Source organism: Rhinopithecus bieti, unplaced genomic scaffold (assembly GCF_001698545.2).
Source record: "Rhinopithecus bieti isolate Rb0 unplaced genomic scaffold, ASM169854v2 scaffold_947, whole genome shotgun sequence".
Taxonomy (NCBI): domain Eukaryota; kingdom Metazoa; phylum Chordata; class Mammalia; order Primates; family Cercopithecidae; genus Rhinopithecus; species Rhinopithecus bieti.
The window spans coordinates 6,149,728-6,175,137 of NW_016803664.1; the positions used below are offsets into that span (position 1 = coordinate 6,149,728).

Here is a 25,410-nt window from a genome sequence, read left to right on the forward strand (position 1 = left end):
TTAACCTTAACTCGCAGGTTTTCCTTTAGTAGACATTTTTACAAAATGTTGATTATCTAAATGTGTAAGTGAAAGTCGGTTCCCTGCAGCAACACGTGGCAGAACTTCACATGTACCACCTTCTTCCTCAGTCAAGTGAAGATAAACCAGAAATTTTCTGAGTGCATTTAGTGTGAATCCTCATAGGCATGTGTGCTTTTGTTTGGTAGTTTTTATGCTTTCTCTTCACAAATGTTGTCACATGTTGCTTACACAAGTGTTGGGGTTTTTCTGTCAAGCTTAGGGTGTCTGGTGCCTCCCTTCCAGGTCAGTATCTGATTTGCTTTCCTGGCTCTTGTTCCTTTATTACAGGTTAAGGCAGATTATCAGATCTCACCTTTCCCTCCCCAGGGAGGCCTGGAAGGCGTGAAACTGGCCTTAAGAAGTACCCAAGAGGCCGGGCACGGTGGCTCATGCCTGTAATCCCAGCACTTTGGGAGGCCGAGGCGGGCAGATCTCAAGGTCAGGAGATCGAGACCATGGTGAAACCCCGTCTCCACTAAAAATACAAAAAAATTAGCCAGGCACAGTGGCGGGTGCCAGTAGTCCCAGCTACTCGGGAGGCCGAGGCAGGAGAATGTCGTGAACCCAGGAGGTGGAGCTTACGGTGAACTGAGATCGCGCCACTGCGCTCCAGCCTGGGCGACAGAGCAAGACTCTGTCTCAAAAAAAAAAAAAAAAGAGGAAGTGCCCAAGAACCAGCCTCAGGAGGCCATGATCTCTGAATATAAGATCTTTTCTCCCCACCCAGGGTTTTCCCCCATTTTTATGGATGCATCTGTTTTTTTTTTTTTTTTTTTAAGAGTTGTACACAAAAAAGTTTAGTGAGACATCTGCCCCTGTTTCTGTCCTCCGCCACATTCTCTCCTCAAAGGCAGCCGCTATGAGCAGTTTCTTTTTTTTTTTTTTTTTTTTTTTTTTGAGACAGATCTCGCTCTGTTGCCCAGGCTGCTGGAGTGCAGTGGCGCAGTCTTGGCTTACTGCTACCTCTGCCTCCCTGGCTCTGGCAGTTCTCCTGCCTCAGCCTCCCGAGTAGCTAGAATTACAGGCGTGCACCACCATTATCTAAGTTTTTGTACTTTTTTAGTAGAGACGGGGTTTCACCATGTTGGCTAGGCTGGGCTTGAACTCCTGACCTCAAGTGATCTGCTCGCCTTGGCCTCCCAAAGTGCTCAGATTACAGGCATGAGCCACCACCCACAGCCCACTATGAGCAGTTTCTTTGATTCTCTCTAGATTTATTCTCTGCATATAGAAGCATCCGTATCTGTGTGTCTTTCTGCCCCCCTTTTTTTTATGGAAATGGTTGCACATACCGTCTGCACCTTGCTTTTTTCTTCAACAGTATACTGAAGAGTTTTTTTCCCCAATTTGGAGAGTCAAATATTTAGCTGCTTCTTTCATTTAGTTATGCAACAGATACTTCTTTTTTCTTTTTTCTTTTTTTGAGATGGAGTCTCACTTTGTCGCCCAGGCTAGAGTGCAGTGGTGCCATCTCAGCTCACTGCAACCTTCACCTCTGGGGTTGAAGCAAGCGATTCTCCTGTGTCGGCCTTCCGAGTAGCTGGGATTATAGGCACACGCCACCATGCCACCATGCTTGGCTAATGTTTATATTTTTAGCAGAGATGGGGTTTTACCATGATGGCCAGGCTGGTCTTGAACTACTGACCTCAAGTAATCTGCCTGCCTCAGCTTCCCAAAGTGCTGGGATTACAGGCGTGAGCCACCATGCCTAGTCAAGATACCAAGATATTTCTTGAAGACGTGTTACACCAGGCACACTAATAAATACCCATGTATGGTGAGCACTTTGGGACCCTGGGGAGACACAGAGTCCTTACTGTGCCAATACACTGTAGATATTTCAGGTGAATGAATTCTTTTTTTTCTTCTTCTTCTTTTTTTTGAGACGGAGTTTCGCTCTTATAGCCCTAGCTGGAGTGCAGTGGCGTGATCTAGCTCACTGCAACCTCTGCCTCCCAGGTTCAAGCGATTCTTCTGCCTCAGCCTCCCTAGTAGCTGGGATTATAGGCGCATGCCACCACGCCCGGCTAATTTTTTGTATTTTTGGTAGAAATGAGTTTTAACCAGGCTGGTCTCGAACTCCTGACCTCAGGTAATCCGGCCAAGTCTCACTCTGTCGCCAGGCTAGAAGGCAGTGGCACAATCTTGGCTCACTGCAACCTCCATCTCCCGGGTTCAAGCAATTTTCCTGCCTCAGCCTTCTGAATAGCTGGGATTACAAATGTGTGCCACCACGCCCAGCTAATTTTTAAATTTTTAGTAGAGATGGAGTTTCACCATGTTGGTCAGGCTGGTCTTGAACTCCTGACCTCAGGTGATCCACCTGCGTTGGCCTCCCAAAGTGCTGGGATTACAGGCGTGAGCCACCACGCCCAGCAGTGAATGAATTCTTTTTTTTTTTTTCTTTTTTTTTTGAGACGGAGTCTCGCTCTGTCTCCCACGCTGGAGTGCAGGGACTGGATCTTGGCTCACTGCAAGCTCCACCTCCCGGGTTCACGCCATTCTCCTGCCTCAGCCTCCCGAGTAGCTGGGACTACAGGCTGCGCCACCTCGCCCAGCTAGTTTTTTGTATTTTTTTAGTAGAGACGGGGTTTCACCGTGTTAGCCAGGATGGTCTCGATCTCCTGACCTCGTGATCCGCCCGTCTCGGCCTCCTAAAGTGCTGGGATTACAGGCTTGAGCCACCGCGCCTGGCCTAGTGAATGAATTCTTATAGGATTGGCATGTTGTTCTCCACAGGTACTCATCATCCCACCCTCACGGCACCCCAGGAGCCAGATTCAAATATCCAAGGAAACTGATGAGTGAAATATGTGAATAAGAGAGGGTGGGCTGGGCGACTGGTGATTACAGTGGCTCATGCCTGTAATCCCAGCACTTTGGGAGGCCAGGGCAGGTGGATCACCTGAGGTCAGGAGTTCAAGACCAGCCTGGCCAACATGGCAAAAGCCTGTCGCTACTAAAAATGTAAAAAAAAAATTAGCCGGGCGTGGTGGTGCATGACTGTGGTCCTACAGGCACTATTTTACATGCCTGTAGTCCCAGCTACTCGGGAGGCTGAGACAGGAAAATCGCTTGAACCTGGAAGGCAGAGGTTGCAGTGAGCCTATATCATGCCACTGCACTCTAGCCTCCAGCCTCCACGACAGAGTGAGACTTGTCTCCAGTTGTCTCCAAAAAAAAAAAAAAAAAAAAAAAAGGCTGGGCACAGCGGCTCACGCCTGTAATCCCAGCACTTTGGGAGGCCGAGGCAGGCAGATCACAAGGTTAGGAGAGCAAGACCATCCTGGCAAACACGGTGAAACCCTGTCTTTACTAAAAATACAAAATTTTTAGTAAAGGGCATGGTGGCGGGCGCCTGTAGTCCCAGCTACTCGGGAGGCTGAGGCAGAATGGCGTGAACCCGGAGGGGCGGAGCTTGCAGTGAGCAGAGATCATGCCACTGCACTCCAGCCTGGGTGACAGAGACTCCATCTCAAAAAAAAGGAGAGAGAGGGAGGATGGAATTTGGCTCTAAAGTATTAGGAATAAAGACTCATTTCCACTTGGATTTTAGAGGTGTGTTAGATCTGACTCAGAAGAGAACCCTTCCTCCTTCTCAGCCACTTGTGACTAATCATCATACTTGGTTTTACTCAGGAGTTTCAGTTAAAATTTTGAAACATTTTATATTAGTTTTCAATTAACTTTTTTCAGGGTTGGGAGTTTCAGAGTGACTTTTAAAAAAATTGATTACATTATTATAAATTTTTTCTTGCAAAAGGCTTATTACATTGTAAAATAGTGCCTGTAGGACATTTTGAACTCATCTCTAAAGGGCCTTTTTAACTTTGTCCATCTCCTGTCCTTGCCACAGTCCGGATGCTGCTGATAGCACGTCTTTTGATGTCCAGTTAGGAGACATTATCCTGACGGCAACAGATGGACTCTTTGACAACATGCCTGATTATATGATCCTTCAGGAGCTAAAAAAGTTAAAGGTAATTAACTCAAAGGTTAGCTCTTGGGAACAGTGGCCCTCTCTGGACACCTGAGTTTTATGGATTCAGTTGCATTATCTCTTTGTAGTTTTGGAAAGAACTATTTTGTGAATTTCAGGAAACTAATAATAGCTCTGGTCTTTCAAATAATTAGAGCACTTGGAAAAAGAAGCTTCCTACCCAAGTTTTTCATAGGCTGGTAAAAGTAGGAAAAGTCTAGATGGAGGGCATTTCTTGTTTGTATCTTTATTTGTATTTTAATGGTGTCTAATGGTGTTGGGTCCTGGTTGTCATTTTCTCCTTTTATTCTTCTAACACACCCAGCAGGTGTTGAATCAGGCAAAGACAGGAAATAGTCATGCCAGAGCCAGCCAAAGGCAGCAGGCTGCTGGAAGCCTCAATGTGACCTGAGCTGCCACCGGTAACCAAATAGTTTGAGTTTCTCCCATAGAGAGAGGAAGGAGGTGAAAACTAGGCTTTCAACTTTTTCCTGGCTTTGTGAACACACTCTGGGAAAAATTAGTCTTTTTCTCATGAGTCTTTACCTCTAACCAGTATGACTTTGGGTACATTTCTTTCTTTCTTTTTTTAATTACTTATTGAAGTTGCTGAGATCTAGGGTTTCTTAAAACTGTTTAAGCAGTATTTTCTTCACATAAAATGGGGCATCCTAAAGATCCTCTTTTATAGGGTTGCAATGAGGATTAACTACAGCCCTGTGTAGGAACTCCTTAGTGCCACGCCTTGTCTGTGGAGTGCAGTGTGAGGTGCTTCCTTGTTGCAGGCACTGTGTTCTGTGTGGTGACACAGTGGTGAGCAGAATCTACACAGTCCCTACCTGTATGGAACTTACATCCTAGTGGAGGAAAATAGATAAATACAGGGAAGTAAATCTATGATGTAATGTGGGTGCTAAATAAGAAGAAAAACAAAGCTGGATAGGGGAATAGAGAGTAGAAGGGACTGCTACTACTTTAAGATAGATTAGTCAGGGAGGGCCTTTTTGAGGAGGTGACATTGAGGCAGAGACCTGTCGTTACACTGAAACTAGAGCTGAAGTGGACCTCGTGTTCCCATCCCCGTTTTGCAGATGAGGTAGTTGAAGCAGCAAGGATAAAGTTAAGGCCCAAGATTTCACAGCTAGACAGGAATCTCCTCCTGATACAAAATTCTGAAGGTATTTTCACTAGAGCAACTGGCAGCTCTTGGAGGCAAACTGGGGTTGGCCAGGGTGTGTTCCTAAGCAGGGAAGTTTTTGAAGTATCCTTCAAAGGCTATCAGAATCTGCTTTTTCGGTTCATCCTATTTTAGCAAGAATACCTTAAGAATTTCAAATGGGAAAAATGCAAAAATGAAAATCCAAACTTTAGGGCATAAGGCCACCATAGCAAAGGACTTTGTGATTGATACCTTGTGCAGGCAGCACTGGTGTCTTGTTCATATTAGCCAGGGCATGATGTTTTAATGTCTTTTCTAACTAGAATAAAACTTAAATGATGGAAAAGGTGGTTAGATAAATGTTACTGTCTTGAGCATTATGGTAAAATAACTTCCTCATGCTTTATCTTAGAATTCAAATTATGAGAGTATACAACAGACTGCAAGAAGCATTGCTGAGCAAGCTCATGAGCTGGCCTATGACCCAAATTATATGTCACCTTTTGCACAGTTTGCATGTGACAATGGATTAAATGTGAGAGGTAAGCATTCTTTGGGAAGGGCATAGGGACTGGGGACGTGGTGTCAGTAGAGTGGAGCATTCTGGGCTCTGGGTGAGACTGTGGAGGTATCCTTTCCCAGCCCCCAAGCTGTGCACTGGTGGCTTTCAGCAAGGTCAGGAGGATGAGAGCAAGTGCATGTCGTTATGTCTTCCCCACACAGCATGCCCTTCAGAACTGAACCTCATTGGCCGCAGAGGCAGGTGGAACCTGAAGCCCTTTATTGCCGCCACCGCAATGCTTGGACCTGAGCCCAAAAGGCCTCTGAGCTCTGCCCAGAGTGCGTGGACATTCCTAACAGTTTTAACATTTTGCCTTTCACGTGTCTGACATTTCGCTTCTCCCTTCCTCTGCTTTGTGGGACTCAACAGTGTTTGCCTGCCAAATTGCCACAGCAGGGTTTGAAGAGGGAAGCAATGTGAAACTGCCCTTGACTGAAGACTTGTCCTATCTACTGCCTGATGTGTGACTTTGGGAGCAGGCCGGTGGCTCCGTCTCAGGGCTGGGACGACATGTTGGTGCTAGCATATCAGAGCTAGTAGAATTAGTCAGTTTCTTGTTGATATAATTTTATGACATGTGAAACATTTCTTAGTCCTCCAAAAAATGTTAAAATAGAAAAAAGTGCATGCCATAGCTGTTTCGCAGATTAGAATACGAGGCTATTCCTAGTTTCAAAACACTGGATATGTTTGTCTAAATTAGGATTGTGGGTATAGAAGCATGTAACTTTCTCGTCAGATTCACTGTGATTGATGTGAACAGAGGATGTGGTGGCTGTTTGAATAGAGCGCCTGTTGTAAAGGAGCAGGGAAGATTTTTTTTTTTAAGCTTCAGTTTCATATAATTTCTTGGAGTTTTGTTTAACTGTTTTTCTTTATCAAATATTTTTTTCTTTATTCTACTAGGGTATACTGACAAACCAAAACTGCCTGGAATGCAAGCGTTTGTCTCCTAGCACTTATTTAAGTACACATTTTTTATTGACTTTTCCTTTTAAAATATACTGATAGGGGGCCGGGCGCGGTGGCTCAAGCCTGTAATCCCAGCACTTTGGGAGGCTGAGACGGACGGATCACGAGGTCAGGAGATCGAGACCATCCTGGCTAATACAGTGAAACCCTGTCTCTACTTAAAAATACAAAAAACTAGCCGGGCGACGAGGCGGGCGCCTGTAGTCCCAGCTACTCGGGAGGCTGAGGCAGGAGAATGGCGTAAACCCAGGAGGCGGAGCTGGCAGTGAGCTGAGATCCGGCCACTGCACTCCAGCCTGGGCGACAGAGCGAGACTCCGCCTCAAAAAAAAAATATATATATATATATACTGATAGGTTCTCATTTTCATTGTAGGTGGAAAGCCAGATGACATCACCGTCCTTCTTTCAATAGTGGCTGAGTATACAGACTAGCCGAGGTGTCGAGTCCTGCCTTTCCTTTCATCATCCCAAATTTCCCCTGCCATGTGTGCTGATCCTGCTGGCAGGACCACATTTCTTTGCCACTGATCTCAATGGCCAGTGATGTAAGTCTTTTGCCTGTCTTCTTGAGACCCATTGAGATCTTTGTTGAGAACCACTACTATCATTCACTAGCTCATATCTGCCAGCAGCAATTGAAGAGATCCAAGATTTGAAGATCGGCCTTCATTTCTCGATGTTCTTTCCATGATGGAGATGGAGGTGTTCAGTGCCACCGTGGCTGTTTCTTTTCAAAAGTAGTTGAAATATTGAAAATGAGTAATGTTGGTAAAGTGAATTCAAAATCCTAGTGTGCTAAAGGGATTGTACAAGTCTAACACAAATTGTACGTAATGATACATCTAAAAACATATATTATTCATCAAAAGAAATGTTACACGTGTACTCCACAGGCATAGTCTTCGTTACGATGATTGGTGTGGCTTTATGTCTTTGTTATAAACTCCTGTTTTTCAGGGGCTTATGATTCTGCTCTAAAACATTGCTCTGGGTTATACAGTTTTGATCCCAGAAGCTTTTTTGTTACAAATCGGGAGAAAAATCATTTTAGTTCTAGGGGTGCAAATATTTCATGCTTTTAAAAAGATGCTTGTGTTCCTGTGGTTAAAGTTTTGGCAGTTTATTGATTAGTCCAAATCACAGGCTAAGGTCTGATCACCAGGAGGGGTGGGGGAGACACTTTACCAGTATTTTTTTATGGAAATATTATTCAAGATTGTAAAACCCCTCAAAGCCTAGAAATTTAATGTTATGGCTGAAATTCCTCCTAGTTGTCTGAGGATGCCCCCGAATGGGAACTCTAGGGCCCAAGGCCTGAAGGGTTGAGAACAAACAACTGTAACTTTGAATTTTGTTGGCTTTCAGTGGTCATGCTACCTACCCATACTTGTACTCTCAGACCTTTTATTAGTAGCCTTGCTTTCTATAGAGCATGCACCAAATCCAGTGAGTCCATGTGGAGAGAGCACTGTGTGCGGCGGCAGCAGCACAGACGTCCATGAGGAAAACTCCCAGTGATGATCTGACATTTACAATTACCCCACACAGAAATGTAGGGGTTTCTGAATCAAGCTTAATGTTTACAGTTTCCGAATAGCCATTTTGCAGTGTATAGTTTCCTTACAAAACTACCCCACATTCAGTTTTCCCATTATCTGCAAGCTGAAACTTATTTTTAAGGTTTGTGTACAAGTGGACTGCTGTAAAGATATATATTTTTGGGTCAGTTTTTTCCTTCATTAACTTGGTGGTAGAAAAAAATATATACTTAGAAATCCTTAAATTAAAGCCATGTTTTACATATAAGTCAGGTAACATTGGTGTATAGATGAGAATGCAATTAAACCTGATGAGAATCTACTTGAGAATATAGAAAGTCTTTCTCTAAAGGAGATACTGACTCCCTGGTTTATTGCATTCAAATTTATGTTTGAGGTTACCTCAACTTGTTTTAAAAGATTTTGTTTTGTGAATTTGTACTGTATATTTGAGTAACTGTCAAGCTTTTATTTAAAATTGTTTAACATGTACCATGTACATGTCATTACTATATTTCAATGCATCATGCTTGTAACAGGCATTTCATTTATAATAAGAATGAGTTATTCATTTGTAAGCCGTTCAGTAATTTATCTACTATTCCTAAATTGGCATAATGTTAGATAATCTATTTTGAATCACCTTTAATTACATGTCAGAATGCCTTAACTACCCTAACTTGACAAAACAGAATTCTTTGGTAGACAAGGTGGGGGCGGGGTGGGGGGTCTGGAGGGAGACTCTATTTAAGGAGAAATCATGCTATGATAAAACACAGAAGCATGAGTGGCAAGTGGCGGGGTATTTATTTTGCACAAACTATTTGCAGTCTCTGTGTATTTAAAAAGTAAAGAAAGTTGCATCCAGAAGGGTTTTGTTAGAAGGAATACATTTATATTAGGATTGACAACTTCAGCTCTTTTGTTTAGGTTTTCAATTGTTTTTGGTAAGAGGTATGTAGCCTTATGATCTGGATATATTTTGCATTCATTTTCCAACGCCTATGTTTAATTCCTGGTAAGAGCAATGCTCGTCAAGTTTCTGGTTTTTCTCTGCTCTCATTTAACCTGTCAAACACAGTATTTGTAAAGTTAGATTGGTGGTGTTATACACAACTCATTTACTCAGCTTACCTTTTTGAGAAATGATTGTTAGAAATTGACAATGTGTTTGTTCCAGTGATACTGAAAGTAGTGGGGCAAGAATTGAGTTTCACAGTGGAATTGACTTTGGATCTGGCCTGTAGATTAGTGACATAAAATATTTTCTCTATTTTCCCCTGTTCTTTTTGTGTTATGCACTTAATTTTATGACTGCCGGGGGGGTCAGTTGGAGTGCTGCTTAACAAGTATCTCTCCTACTCTCTGGTCAGAGGCTGTGTTGGACCCATAGTAGAATTTTCCAGGTCACAGACCCAAGCTTCCATGGGTTGTTACTGTGCTGTACCACTTGGTGGGTCTGATTCTGAACCTGATGTGTGTGTTAATTGTATTTTAAGCAACACACACACACACACACACACACACACTTGCCTCATGTAATGGACTTTTATAACAAGAGAAAAAATTTGGATTTCTAATTTACAAATGGCAAATTATCCCTCTCTGGATGCACCAAAGACCAGTAAAGTTTATAGCTTTTCCATCTATATTTATAAAGCAATACTGTATTATAAAATAAATATTTTATCACATGCTTGAAATTTTATTTTGTTCTGTTTTAAAGTGTGCACTCTAAACATATCAGAACCTTATTTCTTCCTATGAACTTAAGCTGCCTGCGCACAAAAAAAAAAAAATTTACCAAATGGAGATGCAATAGAGTCCATAGGCTCTGAAAACTAAAAGAAGAAATGGGAGGCAGGGGGAACAAGTTATTTGTCCTGAGTTACTGTATTTGCTTGACATGGTTGATGGGTACTAAGTCACAAAAGAATCCATTCCAGGTATGCATGTCTGGGGGTTGGGCTGTGTCTAGATTAGAAACTCGGTTTCAAGCTTTGCATGATGGGAGAGCATCCTCTCCTATCAGCTTTGTGTGTTCTGGATGGGTCAGTAGCCCGGAGATGGAAACCACCTTCAGTACCACTAGCCCACCATACCAAGTAACAAGTTAGGCAGGAATCGTGGGAATTTATTGAGTCAGCTTTGAGTGTTTGGGAGAATGTAAACAAGATATTGGCTCGAACTGTAAACATTTGTACTTTGGGTAAGTTCATGGTTCCTTAGGTCACCTTTTACCAGCTGTCTTTGGTAGAAGCTACAGCATTCAGTTTCTCTGGAAACTGTATCACATTTTGCATTTTAAAATTTTACAGTATCAAAAACCAAAATCTGCTTATAAAACAAAACATGAAGCAGAAGAACATATTTGGATTCTATTTATTTAAAATTAAATTCTTTGCAAAATTGAACTTCTCAACTAAAATGTGTCCATGTCAAAATTGTAACTGTTAGCAGGTAGTTTGTGGCAAAGATGGCTAAATAATGAAGCAAATTAGAATCTGTGTGTATACTAATGAGCTGCTTTTTTTCTGTTGAGACTATCATTATTTGTCTTATTACCCAAGAGGCAATTACCTGAATTTGGATGTCTGAATTATAACTTATGCAGGAATAGTTCTGTAAATACATTTAAATAAACTGTAAAGATATTTAATAAACATAGTATTTATACTAATCTGTGTACTTCTTTTGGTTTGAATAGTAACTAAGTGAGACACCAGCCCTTGACACTGAGTTTGTCGGTCTCAAGTCCTCATTTCTAAGCCTCCTAGTCATTCTAGCACTGAATATATGCTACTACTTTAACTGGCTCCAGCTGGCTGCTTCACTGTATCAGGTGAGCTTCCTCAGAAATTCATCAAAATGGACTGACAACTGAATGTAAATCATAGAAGTTTTTCCCAGCTGAGGCTTTGCACCTTCCATATATAGAGGGAAGTATAGAGGGAAACTACAAAAAAAATCTGGTGTACAGTCGTGTTGTTTAACAGCAGAGATGTTCTGACAGATGCATCCTTAGCAATTTCATCATTGTGTACTGACAAGCCTAGATGATCTAGCCTACTGCACATCTGGACTATATGGATAGCCTGTTGCTCCTAGGCGACAAACCTGTATAGCATGTTACTGTACTGAATACTGTAGGCAGTTGTAACACAACAGTAAGCATTTGAATATCTAAATATAGAAATGGTTCAGCAAAACTATGGTATGAAAGACAAAAAACGGTACACCTGTATAGGGCAACTCCATTATCTTATGGGACTACCACTGTCTGTGCAGTCCATCATTGACCAAAACTTTGTTATGCAGCAGAATACTGTATTTCAACTTAGCACTTTGTATCCAAATTCTAAAATCCAAAGTGCCCAGCTAATTTTTGTATTTTTTGTAGAGATGGGATCTCACCATGTTGCCCAGGCTGGTCTTGAACTGCTGGGCTCAAGTGATCCTCCCACCTGGGCCTCCCAAAGTGCTGGGATTACAGGCATGAGCCTTGCCAGTGTTAACTATCTTTAATAGTCCAATGCTGCATCCAGGCTATTACTGATGATGATGCTTTCAACACCTAAACCCCTCTGCCTATTTCAATGAATGAAGCAGAAATGTTATCCTCGGCAGAGACCTACAGAGTTACTCTTGTGTATAAAAGCTCCCTGTGTCTAACAAATCTGCATTTGTTAGAAATATCAGAAATTCAGTGTTAATCATCAGTGTAAGCATAAGATACATAAATCTTCAGCCTACCATATGAAAGGACTTAGTTGAAATTATGTGGGCATTGCCAATTACCACAAAAAGCTTGGTTAAGGCCCATTTTCATTCACTAAGGAACATCTTGGGATGAACTTGAGTTTTTATTAGGTTATTGTGGGTAGCTATGACTCATTACTAAGCTACAAGAGCCAAATTCATTCTGGTTTCAGTTAGAACTCTATTCACAGTTCTAAAGCATGCTAATCTACTCCGCCACCTTTATGAATTTCTCACAAAGTCTAAACTACAATTGCTTGCCAGTTAACACTTCCTTAGGTTTGAAGGTTTCAGAAAGACTTAACAATAAGATGTTACAAAAGTCTCGTTTGTCAGGTTATAATTGACTGTAAACAGGTTTGGGGGAGGGAGAGGCACACATAAGACATTACATAACAATGTTTTGTGCCAGATTTTTTAGTCCATTTACACAGGTAAAAAGCTAACTCTTAAAGGGCCAAAGAACAGAGACATTTGTTTTCCACCTTATTCCACTCCAAACTCAGGCTGTCTTGGCAGTGGAGGATGCTGTTCTATGTCAGATAATACAGAAATATTTGGCATCACTTTCATTAAATTCTTTTCTGCATCACACTGCAAAATAAAAAATCACATCTGAAAATCAGAACAATTTGAGGTTAAGAAATAAAATTTTGTAATACGTAAAAACACTCCAAGCTGGGCGCAGTGGCTCAAGCCTGTAATCCCAAGCACTTTAGGAGGCCTAGGTGGGCAGATCACTTGAGATCAGGAGTTCAAGACCAGCCTGGCCAACACAGTGAAACCCTGTCTCTACAAAATACAAAAAATTAGCCAGCCATAGGGGCACGCACCTGCAATCCCAGCCAACACTGGAGGCTGAAGCAGGAGAATCGCTTGGACCTGGGAGGCAGACGTTGCAGTGAGCCGAGATGGCACCACTGCACTTAAGCCTGAGTGACAAAGTAAGACTCCGTCTAAAAAAACTAAGTGAAGGTGACTATATATTTTTATTCTTGATCTTTTTTCCAGGGTTTATTCTACTTAAAGTCTTAAAATATAAAAAACAATGGACAAAAAAGGCCATGGTATTACATGAGAAAACTAAAATCCAAATGTTTGTAATCAAATACAAAAGATACCTGACTACAAATCACAAAATTCCATTTCAAGCCATCTTGATGCACTCCAAATGGCTGTTGAATAAAGTTTAAATACCTTTATAAAACTAGCAAAGATGTTAAAAGCTCTAGGGTGAACATGCATTGAATTGAATAACTCTAATGGGCTTTTTTCCTTCACAGGAAACTCTTCTGCCTCCCAAGTAGCATAATGGATTTAAAGCAAGTTACATACACTTGACAAACAGCTATTTCTAGATATGGTTGTTGTACAAGATGATGTGGTTTAAAAGCCCATCCTCCATTCCAAGGAAGTTCTGGACAACCTCTTTTAGACATTAAACATGCAAACTCGTGCTTGAGGGGCAAATGAGCCAGTCACTGGGCTGTGGGCCAGCTCAGACATCATTAAGCATTAGAATATAGAGAAACTGCCATTATTCATGTCCTCTTCACTGTCACTTGCTCTTGCCAGACTGTCGAAAGGGTGGTTGAAGTGTTCTTGCTGGTCAGAAGAAACTGCTCCAAAGAACATGCAAGAAAACTGGAGGGAAAAAAGGAACTGCACTGTTGATTCCAAAGAGAAAGTTTGCTCATTAAATGCTCCAGGTGACAGTCCTCTTCAGAAATCTGACCAGTATTATATCCCTCTTTGCTGGTGATGGTTCACAGAACACCCAGAACCTTCATTTTTGGTCCAACAAGTCCTAAAACTATACCTTTCCCTGACTTCAAAGGCACACGACAATCTTCAGTTTGGGATCAATGGTCTGCTGCTGACTCCCCTCCTGAGCCATCAAAGCTTCCACCAGGACTGTGAAAGGCAGAGATCAAGGAAGCCTCCGTAGGCCACTGGATGAATTCATCCATTTTTTTCTTCCCCTCCTGCTACAGCAGAAGCCACCCTTCCAGGTTAAAGCCAGTCATTCCCTATCTCCGCATCCCAGCCCCCTCAGAATATTAGCATTTTCAAATGTTCAAATGCCTCTCATCTTTACTTTTTTATTTGTGATCAGGTCTTGCCCTATTGCCCAGGTTGCAGTGCAGCTGTGTGATCACATCTCACCACAGCCTCAAACTCCTGGGCAATCCTCCCACCTCAGCCTCAGGAGTAGCTGTAACTACAGGCATGCACCACTATGCAGTTTTGTTTTGTTTTTCCCCTCATAAAGACAGGGTCTTGCTATGTGGCCCAGGTTGGTCTCAAACTCCTGGCTTTAAGCAGTCCTCCCGCCTTGGCCTCCCAAAATGCTAGAATTACAGGCATGAGCCACTGGGCCCAGTCTTCTTTAAAATACAGAAATAGCCGGGCACAGTGACTCATGCCTGTAATCCCAGCACTTTAGGAGGCTGAGGCAGGTGGATCGCCTGAGCTCGAGACCTCAGGAGTTCGAGACCAGCCTGGTCAACATAGTGAAACCCTGTCTCTACTAAAAATACAAAAAATTAGCTGGGCATGGTGGCGGGTGCCTGTAATCGCAGCTACTAGGGAGGCTAGGGCAGGAGAATCAACTTGAACCTGGGAGGCGGAGGTTGCAGTGAGCTGAGATTGAGTCACTGCCAGCCTGGGCAACAAGAGTGAAACTCTATCTCTAAATAAATAAATAAACAAACAAATAGCCTAACCTTATCCCATTTCCCCCTTCAGTTACCGCTTTATCTCTACTTGTAGAGCTGTCGACACCCACTGTCTGCATCTTCTCATTCTCGTACTCTTTAACTCTACTTTAAAAAAGCTGTTCCAGGTCAGGCACAGTAGCTCACACCTGTAATCCCAGCACTTTGGGAGGCCAAGGCGGGTGGATCACCTGAGCTCAGGAGTTCGAGACCAGCCTGGGAAACCCTGTCTACTAAAATACAAAAAAATTAGCTGGGTGGAGTGATGTATGCCTATAATCCCAGCTACTTGGGAGGCTGAGGCATAAGAATCACTTGAACCCGGGAGGTGGAGGTTGTAGTAAGCCGAGATTGCGCCCCTGCACTCCAACCTGGGCAACAGGGCAAGACTGTCTTTAAAACAAACAAACAACAAAAAAAAAACTTCTCCCTCACTGACCCCCATATCACAGAAACCCCCCTAGAATTTACCACATCCTTAAAGTCAGGACCCATTTTCAGTCCTCCCCACTTGATATTCACTCTGACACATCTTTCTCATGCTACACTCTCCTGGCTGCTCTTAGCTCAGCTGGCTTGCCCTCTTCTAAGCAGCCTCTGAACTTGGGTTTCTTAACCTCAGCGCTGTTGCCATTTGAGGCCTTATGAGTCTTTGGGGTAGAGCTCTCCTGCAGGGAGGAAGATGGTGGGCAGCACTGCGGGTCTTTACCCGCTTACATGCAAGTAGCATTCCCTTAACATATCCAAAACTGAATTCATGGTCCTACTAAGCCCTGAATCTACTTCTCCAAACCTAAGACCTCCCTGGATATCTTTTTCCTTAACCCCCATAACCAATCCATCACCAAGTCCTGCTAGTTTTGGCTCCTAAATGAACTATTTCAGCCACCTCTCTCCACTTCTCATCTAAGTAATCACTGTCTCTCAGATGCTACAATTGGGTGACTATTGCCTCACTGAAGCCCGTTTTTCATATAACACTAGCGGCTCAAGTCATCTGGTCAACATTCAGCTCTGTCAGCCCTCCCAGATAAAGCCATTCAAATATTTTAAATACCCAGGTACTTTGGCCGTTTGCACAGCTTCCAGGACTCTCCAACATGATCTGGGCTCTTACCAAGAGCTCTAGCCTCCCCTTGTGCCACCGTCTCCCTCTGGCTCTGATCTCCAACCACTCTGGCCATCCCTCAGCTCCTTCAAGTCCCCAGGCTCCTTCCCCTGCCAGGGCCTTTGCACAGGCCGCCCTCCCTGAGCTCTACCCCCACCCCCATGCCCTCATCCTTTCCAGCTCCGCTCAAACACCAGTTTCAAGGGGAAGATGTTCTGACCTGGATTAAGGCAGTACATACCATTAAGTCTTCTCCAAGCACCCTGAACTTCTCCTTTATTGAACTAAACACAGCCTTTTAAAAATTATATATTTAGTCATGTGACTGTGTTATACCTATACCCTAGTCCCAATACCTGATACCCACTCTAGTCTCTAAATAAGTTGAGGAAGCTTGTTTATTTTGTTCACTGTAGTATCCCTAGCATGGCTGTCTAGGACACAGCTCTCAAGAAATATTTGGAGCTGCACGGTACCACAAGAGAACAAATGAATGAGCCCTGTTCTTGGGTCATCGTCACGTCTCAGAAGGTGAAGATGCCCTCTGCAAGGCTTGCCTTGCAGCTGTTGGACCTGCTCCCCAGACAGCTGTGATATTAGCTGTGGTAGGCAAGATAATGGTTCCTAAAGAGGTCCATATACTAAGCCCATGAACCTCTGAAGATGTTATGTCACACTGCAAAGAGGAATTAAGGTAGCAGTTGGAATTAAGGTTTCTAATTGCTGATGTGGAATAGCCAGGCAGGCCCAATGTAATCAATCACAGAGATCCTTAGAAATGGAAGAGGGAGACAGAAGAGTTAAGGTCAGAGTGCGGCTGTGTGGAAAAAAACAGCCATTGCTGATTTTGAAGCTGGAAAGGAACTACAAAGCAAAGAATGGAAGTGGCCTCTAGAAGCTGGAAAGGGCAAGAAAGCAGATTCTCCCCCAGAGTCTCCTGAAGGGAACACAGCTCTGATGACACGTTGATTTTAGCCCAGTGAGACCCAATTAAGACTTCCAAAGCTCAGAACTGTAAGATACTCAATTCATGTTGTTTCAAGCCACTAAATTTGTGGCAATTTGTTAGAGGGTCATTGGGAAACTAGCATACTCATCTGGCCATAATGGGAGGCATGGTTTTCTTTTTTTTTTTTTTTTTTTGAGACGCAGTCTCACTCTGTCACCCAGGCTGGAGTGCAGTAGCGCGATCTCAGCTCACTGCAAGCTCCACCTCCCGGATTCATGCCATTCTCCTGCCTCAGCCTCTCGAGTAGCTGGGACTACAGGCGCCCGCCACCACACCCAGCTAATTTTTAGTATTTTTAGTAGAGATGGGGTTTCACCGTGTTAGCCAGGATGGTCTTGATCTCCTGACCTTGTGATCTGCTTGCCTTGGCCTCCCAAAGTGCTGGGATTACAGGCATGAGCCACCGTGTCCAGCCAATTGGAGGCATGGTTTCAATTGCCTCTAAAGAGTCTAGTCTTCACCAAGGTCAAGATCCTAAGGCTAGAAAAGACCTAAATATAGCACCTGTGCCTGTCCATGTACATCATCACGTGCAAATAGCTCTTGATAATGTTTGTGGTGCTGTATGAGACTCAAAAGCTGAAGTTTTCTTTAATCTTTGAGAGCTGCCCTGAATTTGCTACTGTCTTAAACACTATTTGCTACCCTCCCTTGTCCCCACCTTCAGCCTGTGAGTCTCATATGGCTGGATAATGGGGCCCTTCTCCATGTCTAGTAATCTAATGGAGGAACCTTGAGAACACCCATGCAACCAGAAATTAACCTCAAATCCAATATGATTGGGTAAGAAGAGAGTTATAAAATCTTTTTTTTTTTTTTACTAATATACATATTGTCCCTATTTTGATGCCCCCGAGAGCCATGTATAACTTCTGGTTTAAACTTAATGAAAAATCCACAGCGGGTCAGGTGAGGTGGCTCATGCCTATAATCCCAGACTTTGGGACGCCAAGACAGGTGGATCACCTGAGGTCAGGAGTCCGGGACCAGCCTGGCCAACACAGTGAAACCCTGGCTCTATCAAAAAATACAAAAATTAGCTGGGCATGGCCAGGTGCGGTGGCTCATGCCTATAATCCCAGCACTTTGGGAGGCCAAAGTGGGCAGATCACTTGAGGTCAGGAGTTTGAGACCAGCCTGGGCAACACAGTAAAACCCCACCTCTACCAAAAAATACAAAAATTAGCTGGGAGTGGTGGCATATGCCTGTAATCTCAGCTACTTGGGAGGCTGATGTAGGAGAATCGCTTGAACCCAGGAGGCAGAGGTTGCAGTGAGCCAAGATCATGCCACTGCACTCCAGCCTGGGTGATAGAGTAAGATTCTGACTCAAATAGAAAAGAAAAAAAAAATCCACAGCAGAAAAAGCCACTGGTCATTGTTTAGAATATGGCGATATCTATCATAATTTAATTTTGAAAATTCTCGTTCCTAAAGTAGCACACCTCGCATATACTTCTTTTTTAAAAATAAACTGAATTAAAATTGATTTCATTTGGGAATTCTGTAATATCACCCGAGGATATCCCAAGGCAGAGCAGAAGCTGTGCCAATTCCTGGCTCTGCACTAGGAACACAGAGGTAAGATTCAGGTCTGCCCTCGGGGAGCTCCTACTCTGCCTAGTGGTGTAAGAGTACACATAAAGAATTATCGTGTGGCATAATAACGAATGAATAGGGCCAGACGCAGTGGCTCACGCCTGTAATCCCAACACGTTGGGAGGCCGAGGAGTGCGGATCACCTGAGGTAAGGAGTTCAAGAGCAGCCTGGCCAACGTGGTAAAACCCTGTCTCTACTAAAAATACAAAAATTAGCTGGGTGTGGTGGCAGGCGCCTGCAATCCCAGCTATTCGGGAGGCTGAGGCAGGAGAATTGCTTGAACCTGGGAGGCAGAGGTTGCAGTGAGCCAAGATAGCACCACTGCACTCCAGCCTGGGCGAGAGTGAAACTCCATTTCAAAAAAAATAAAAAATTTAAAAATAACGAAGGAATAGGATGAACAAAACGCTCTGACTAGAATTAGAAGGCTTCAAAAGAAGAAGTGTCATTTGAGCCAGGCCTTGAAGGGTGGATAAAAGTTTGAAAGGGCTACATCTGTGTCGTGTGGGTAAAAAATAAAATTAAAAGTTTGAAAGGTAGAGAAGAAAGAAATATGATCACCCCAGGGTGTAGGAACAACAGCAGGAGCAAAAGTAAAACACAAAAGTGTGTGCCACACCTTTCCACTAGGATCAGGAACTAAAAAAGGAGCTCCCTCATTCCACTGCTATGCAGCATTGTACTTAATGCAGCTGAAGAGATAAATTGGAGGCATTAAAGAATAAAACAATTTCTATATAAAATGATAGACAGTATGCCTAGAAAACCTGAGAGAATCAATGATTAATGGAAACAATAACATAATTCAGCAAGGTAGCAGGGTATAAAATTAACACACACAAAAATAGTCTTCACATACATAATAGGCAGAGAAAATAATGGTAGAGAAAACTCCATGTACAACAGCAACAGAGATTATTTAGGAATAAACTTAGCAATAAATATAAAGGCCGGGCACAGTGCCTCACACTTGTAATTCCAGCAGTTTGAGAGGCCAAGGCAGGAGGATTGCCTATACCCAGGAGTTGAGTTGGAGACTAGCCTGGAAAACATGGCAAAATCCTGTCTCTGCAAAAAAAAAAAAAAAAAAAAAAAATTAGCTGGGTGGGGTGGTGTGTGCCTGTAGTCCCAGCTCCTTGGGAAGATAAGGTGGGAGGATCACTTGAGCTTGGAAGGTGGAGGCTGCAGTGGGCTAAGATCGCACCACTGCACTCCAGCCTGGATGACAGAGCAAGACCCTGTCTCAAAAAATAAATAAATAAGATAAAAAAGTAAATGTACAAAACCTATACAAAGGAAACGTTAAAACACTCCTGAAAGACAAAAGTAGACTTAAACAAATGGAAACACATTGCCTATTTCTGGAAAGAATGAAAATGTCAGTTTTCCCCAAGTTAACAAATTTAAGAAAATGTGAATAATTTTGTTTGTTTTGAGACAGAGTCTTGATCTGTCGCCTAGGCCACAGTTCAATGGCACGATCTTGGCTCACTGCAACCTCTGCCTCCGGAATTCAAGTGATTTTCCTGTCTCAGACTTCTGGGTAGCTGGGATTATAGGCACACACCACCATGCCTGGCTAATTTTTGTATTTTCAGTAGAGACAGGGTTTCACCATGTTGGCCAGGCTGGTCTCAAACTCAAGTGATCCGCCCGCCTCGGCCTCCCAAAGTGCTGGGATTACAGGCGTGAGCCACAGTACCCGGCCTGAAAATTTGAATAGATTTTTTATGGAAAAGATAAGTTGATATTGAAGTTCAAATTTAAAATAAACCTAGCTGGGTGTGGTGGCTCACGCCTGTAACCCCAGAACTTTGGGAGGCCGAGGCAGGCAGATCACCTGAGGCCCGGAGTTCAAGACCAGCCTGGCCAACATGGTGAAACTGTGTCTCTACTGAAAATACAAAAATTAACTGGGTGTGGTGGCGCACACCTGTAATCCCTGCTACCCAGGAGTCTGAGGCAGGAGAATCACTTGAACCTGGGAGGCGGAGGTTACAGTGAGCCAAGATTGCACTACTGCACTCCAGCCTAGGCGACAGAGTGAGACTCTGTCTCTAAATAAACAAACAAGCAAACCTTCAAGAATAGCCAGAAGAACACTGCCACAAAGACGAACCATACCAGACACTAAAACATACTCTGAAGCCTATGTAAAGTGTGGTCCAGACACATGAAGAGACAAATGGATCAGAAGAACAGAAAATAAAGTCCACAAGTGACTCAAAACAGAAAAAGAAATTTAATATATGATAAACAGGACCTTCAAATCACTAGGGCAAAGGCAGACTTCATAATAAGCGGTTCTGGGATAGCTGGGAAGCCATTTTGAAAGAGATAGAATTAGTTCTGTATTTTATGCCATGCACAAGAAGAGAAACTCCAAATGGCTCAGGATGTAAATATGAAAAAATGAAATCCCACAAGTTCTAGAAGAAAACATGGGTAAATTCCTCTTTTAACTCCATGTAGGGAAAAGCTTGCTTTCTAATTACTGACTCAAAACTCCATTGACAATTCTTAAACAGTATAAATTGGACTACATAAAATGAAAAATTTGAAGAAAGAAAAAAATGAAAAATTTTTGCATGGCAAAAAAAACCTTAAAACACAACTGATAAAGAGGGAAAAAATAAATGCACCATTTATCACAGATACAGGACTAGTATTCCTATCTATATAAAGAATGCTTATAAAACTCAACAGAAAAATGGGAGACATGAATAAACAATTCACAAAATTATAAAATGGTCTTTAAACACATGAAAAGATGCTCAACCTTACTCACAATTAGAGAAATGCAAATTAAAACCATACTGAGATAACCATTTCTCAACTATCAGCTTGGAAAAAAAAAAAAAATTAAAGTCGGACAACACATGCTGCTTGCCAGGCTGTGGGGAAATGGGCACTCCACTACTGCAGGCAAGGCAAACTGGCATAACTGGAGAGGAATCTGGCAGAACCTCACAGAACTATACCTGCACTCACCTTGTGAACCAGTGGTCCCACTTTTAGGAATTTACCTTGAAAATACACTTCTGATGATATAAAAATATATGTGTAAAAAATTATTCATTGCGGCTTTGTTTGTAAATGTAAATAAAATACTGGTGAAGGAATCTAAATGCCCAGATATGGGAGAATGGTTGAATTAACTATGGTACATTCACATGTGAAACACAATGCAGCTATTAGGGGAAAAAAAGAACCCAGGATGGAGTGATTTCTAGTATACGCTCTCAAGTACAAAAAGCAAAGTGGAAAATTGAATTTATAGTGTAAAAAAAAAGAAGAAAGTGCCGGGCGCGGTGGCTCAAGCCTGTAATCCCAGCACTTTGGGAGGCTGAGACGGGCGGATCACGAGGTCAGGAGATCGAGACCATCCTGGCTAACACGGTGAAACCCCGTCTCTACTAAAAAAATACAAAAAGCCGGGCGAGGTGGCGGGCGCCTGTAGTCCCAGCTACTCGGGAGGCTGAGGCATGAGAATGGCGTAAACCCAGGAGGCGGAGCTTGCAGTGAGCTGAGATCCGGCCACTGCACTCCAGCCTGGGCGACAGAGCAAGACTCCATCTCAAAAAAAAAAAAAAGAAGAAAGTGTATATGTATCTGCTTATTTGTGTAAAAAGACACACAGAAATGATAAATGAGAAACTAGGGCGGGTACGGTGGCTCACGCCTATAATCCTAGCTAGCACTTTGGGAGGCTGAGGCAGCTGGATCACCTGAGGTCAAGAGTTCGAGACCAGCCTGGCCAAAATGATGAAACCACGTGTCTACAAAAATTAGCTGGGCGTGGTGGTGCACAATTGTAATCCTAGCTACTCGGGAGGCTGAGGCATGAGAATTGTTTGAACCTGGGAGGCAGATGTTGCAGTGAGCCCAGATCACACCACGGCACTCCAGCCTGGGCAAAACAGCAAGACTCCATCTTAAAAAAAAAAAAAAAAAAGAAAGGAAACTAATGAGATTTATTCTCTACAAGGGGCTGTAGCACAGAGTAGAAAAGAGAGAGGAAGTAACACTGCTTTGTATAGTTCTGACTTTTAGGACCGTGTTAATGGTTCAGCACTCAAAGCAGCAAATAAACACAATCAACAAGGATTTGGGGAGAACCAAAATGGAAGACAAACAAACAAATGAAGCTAACTATATTACAAATGATTAACGTCACCATACTGAAATCTGAGTGGTGGAAGAAAAGAACTAAGCTAAGTAACTTTGAAAAACATATTTTGAATACTTTAAGACTAAAGACAAGAATGTTCACAAATACTGTACTTTTAGTTGTAGATTTTTCACAGGAGCATGAGTTAGAACTTCTGAAATTATGCATTCTGGGATTTACAGTAAGTTAATAGCTAGTGGATAAGAGATAAGTTTCTCATTGTCAAAGAGTTTCAAATAACGGGGAGAATAGCATGAACCCTATGGTGCTGGAATGGAATAGGAGGAATCAATATGAATTCATAGGTTTTAATGAATGTATATAAATAGATATAATAACAGATCAATATATGTATACATGTTAATGCATACATATAATTCCTAGCTCTGCCACCTGAGAGGGCCCAGAAGCAATGAAACCCTCATACAAAAGAGCACACTTAGCACCCAGAAACTGGTCTGTATATACCACCTCCAACAAAAGGAACTAGGGTTCCTGGGAGAAACAGCTGATTCCAGAGCTGGGGCAGGGGAAGGACGTAATACGCCAGGAATACCTGAAGGTTCCAAAAGAGTAAGGAAGTGCTCATAAATGTTGGAGACCTGTCGAAGGGACATAGGCCCAACTTGAAGAGGCTCTCAGCGGCCAAATATGGTGCACTTTGAGCAACAAAACGAGTAGATTACAACCCATAGAATAAAATGAAGGTCCAAGAGTGCACAGTGATACAAATCACTGAGTAACACACAGGGGAGAAGACAAAGTTCTTTTTTTTTTTTTTCTGAGACAGAGTTTCACTCTTGTTGCCCAGGCTGGAGTGCAACGGCACAATCTCGGCTCACTGCAACCTCCGCCTCCCAGGTTCAAGTGATGCTCCTGCCTCAGCCTCCCTAGTAGCTGGGATTACAGGCATGTGCCACCACGCCCAGCTAATTTTGTATTTTTAGTAGACACGGGGCTTCTCCATGTTGGTCAGGCTGGTCTCAAATTCCTGACCTCAGGTAATCTGCCCGCCTCGGCCTCTTAAAGTGCTAGGATTATAGGCATGAGCCACCGCGCCTGGCCCACAAAGTTCTTTCTTAAAGTGGGTTTCCATCTAATAAATACACAAAAAATAGAAAAATCACCGTTTTGTAAACATCACAGTAATAACTTTCTGACAAACAAGCATCAGTAGATACTTAAAAAACAAAAAACAAAAAACAGGCCGGGTGCAGTGGCTCACACCTGTAATCCTAGCACTTTGGGAGGCCAAGGCGGGTGGATCACAAGGCCAGGAGTTGAAGACCAGCCTGGCCAAGATGGTGAAACCCCATCTCTACTAAAAACTACAAAAGTTAGCCAGGCGTGGTGGCAGGCGCCTGTAATTCCAGCTACTCGAGAGGCTGAGGCAGGAGAATCACTTGAACCCGGGTGGCAGAGGTTGCAGTGAGCCGAGATCATGCCACTGCACTCCAGCCTGGGCAACAGAGTGAGACTCGTCTCAAAAAAAAAAAAAGTATGATGAAAACCAGGATATTTACATAGTATCAAAGTATCTCTCCACAAAATACTTACTAGTTACTAACAGAAAAACAGTAACTTTATAGTAGAGAGCTGGCAGACACCAGCTTGACCATATGATAGAAATTACCACCGCCAATATGGAGAAAAAACAACCTGTTCCTCCAGATATGATGTACAAAGAGAACCCAACATTATTACTCTGTTGAATTCTTACCAAAAATACATAGTTAAAATTTAATCATGAGGAAACACAGAAAAAAACCAAGTTAGGACATTCTACTAAAATGTCAAGGTAAAGAAGGACAAAGCAGGCTGGGCGTGGTGGCTCACACCTGTAAGCCCAGCACTTTGGGAAGCCAAGGAGGGCGGATCACTTGAGGTCAGGAGTTTGAGACCAGCCTGGCCAACATGGTGAAACCCTGTCTCTACTAAAAAACTAAAAATTGGCTGGACACAGTGGCTCATGCCTGTAATCCCAGCACTTTGGGAGGTCAAGGCGGGTGGCTCACCCGAGGTCGGGAGATCAAGTTAACACGGTGAAATCCCGTCTCTACTAAAAAAATACAAAAAAAATTAGCCGGGCGTGGTGGCAGGTACCTGTATTCCCAGCTACTCAGGAGGCTGAGGCAGGAGAATTGCTTGAACCTGGGAAGTGGAGGTTGCAGTGAACCGGAGATTGCATCATTGCAATCCAGCCTGGGCGAAAGAACGAAACTCCGTCTTAAAGAAAAAAAAAAAAAAAAAGAAGAAGAAGAAGAAGAAGAAGAAGAAGAAAGTCTTAAAGGCAGAGTAATAATCAAAATATTTGAACTGATTATCTCTTATTTGTATTTTCTGATTTTTGTTCAATGAAATGATCATTGTACTGTTATACCGAATATTAAATGTTGAGGCCAGGTGCAGTGACTCATGCCTGTAATCCCAGCACTCTGGGAGGCCGAGGCAGGCAGATCATTTGAGGTCAGAAGTTTGAGACCAGCCTGGCCAACCATATCCGGCTAATTTTTGTATTCTCAGTAGAGACAGAGTTTCACCATGTTGGCCAGGATGGTCTTGATCTCTTGACCTTATAATCTGCCCACCTTGGCCTCCCAAAACGCTGGGATTACAGACATGAGCCACCACGCCTGGCCAACCTAAGAGTTTTAAAAGCAAGAGAGTGATAAGTAACAACAATAATTTTTTTGGGGGGGGGGCCGGGCGCGGTGGCTCAAGCCTGTAATCCCAGCACTTTGGGAGGCCGAGGCGGGAGGATCACGNGG

The 25,410-nt window shown here is 43.0% G+C and overlaps 2 protein-coding genes across 10 annotated transcripts in view; one reads left to right on the forward strand and one right to left on the reverse strand.

Annotated features, from left to right (window-relative positions):
- The window catches only part of PPTC7 (protein phosphatase targeting COQ7), a 51,539-nt gene extending 40,581 nt beyond the window's left edge, over positions 1 to 10,958 (forward strand). The window contains exons 4-6 of the mRNA XM_017847688.1: positions 3,923 to 4,046; positions 5,617 to 5,746; positions 7,114 to 10,958. Of these exons, the coding sequence (XP_017703177.1) occupies positions 3,923 to 4,046; positions 5,617 to 5,746; positions 7,114 to 7,172 (313 nt within the window). The 3' untranslated portion in view covers positions 7,173 to 10,958. The remainder of the gene's footprint in view (positions 1 to 3,922; positions 4,047 to 5,616; positions 5,747 to 7,113) is intronic.
- Positions 10,959 to 12,122: 1,164 nt separating this feature from the next.
- The window catches only part of RAD9B (RAD9 checkpoint clamp component B), a 36,324-nt gene continuing 23,036 nt past the window's right edge, over positions 12,123 to 25,410 (reverse strand). For 5 of the 9 annotated variants that reach the window (XM_017847621.1, XM_017847653.1, XM_017847643.1 and 2 more), the window contains one exon: positions 12,123 to 13,681. In XM_017847621.1, coding sequence (XP_017703110.1) covers positions 13,553 to 13,681 — 129 coding nt within the window. In that variant the 3' untranslated portion in view covers positions 12,123 to 13,552. The remainder of the gene's footprint in view (positions 13,682 to 25,410) is intronic. The other 4 variants (XM_017847632.1, XM_017847678.1, XR_001880583.1 and 1 more) reach the window with 3 other exon arrangements.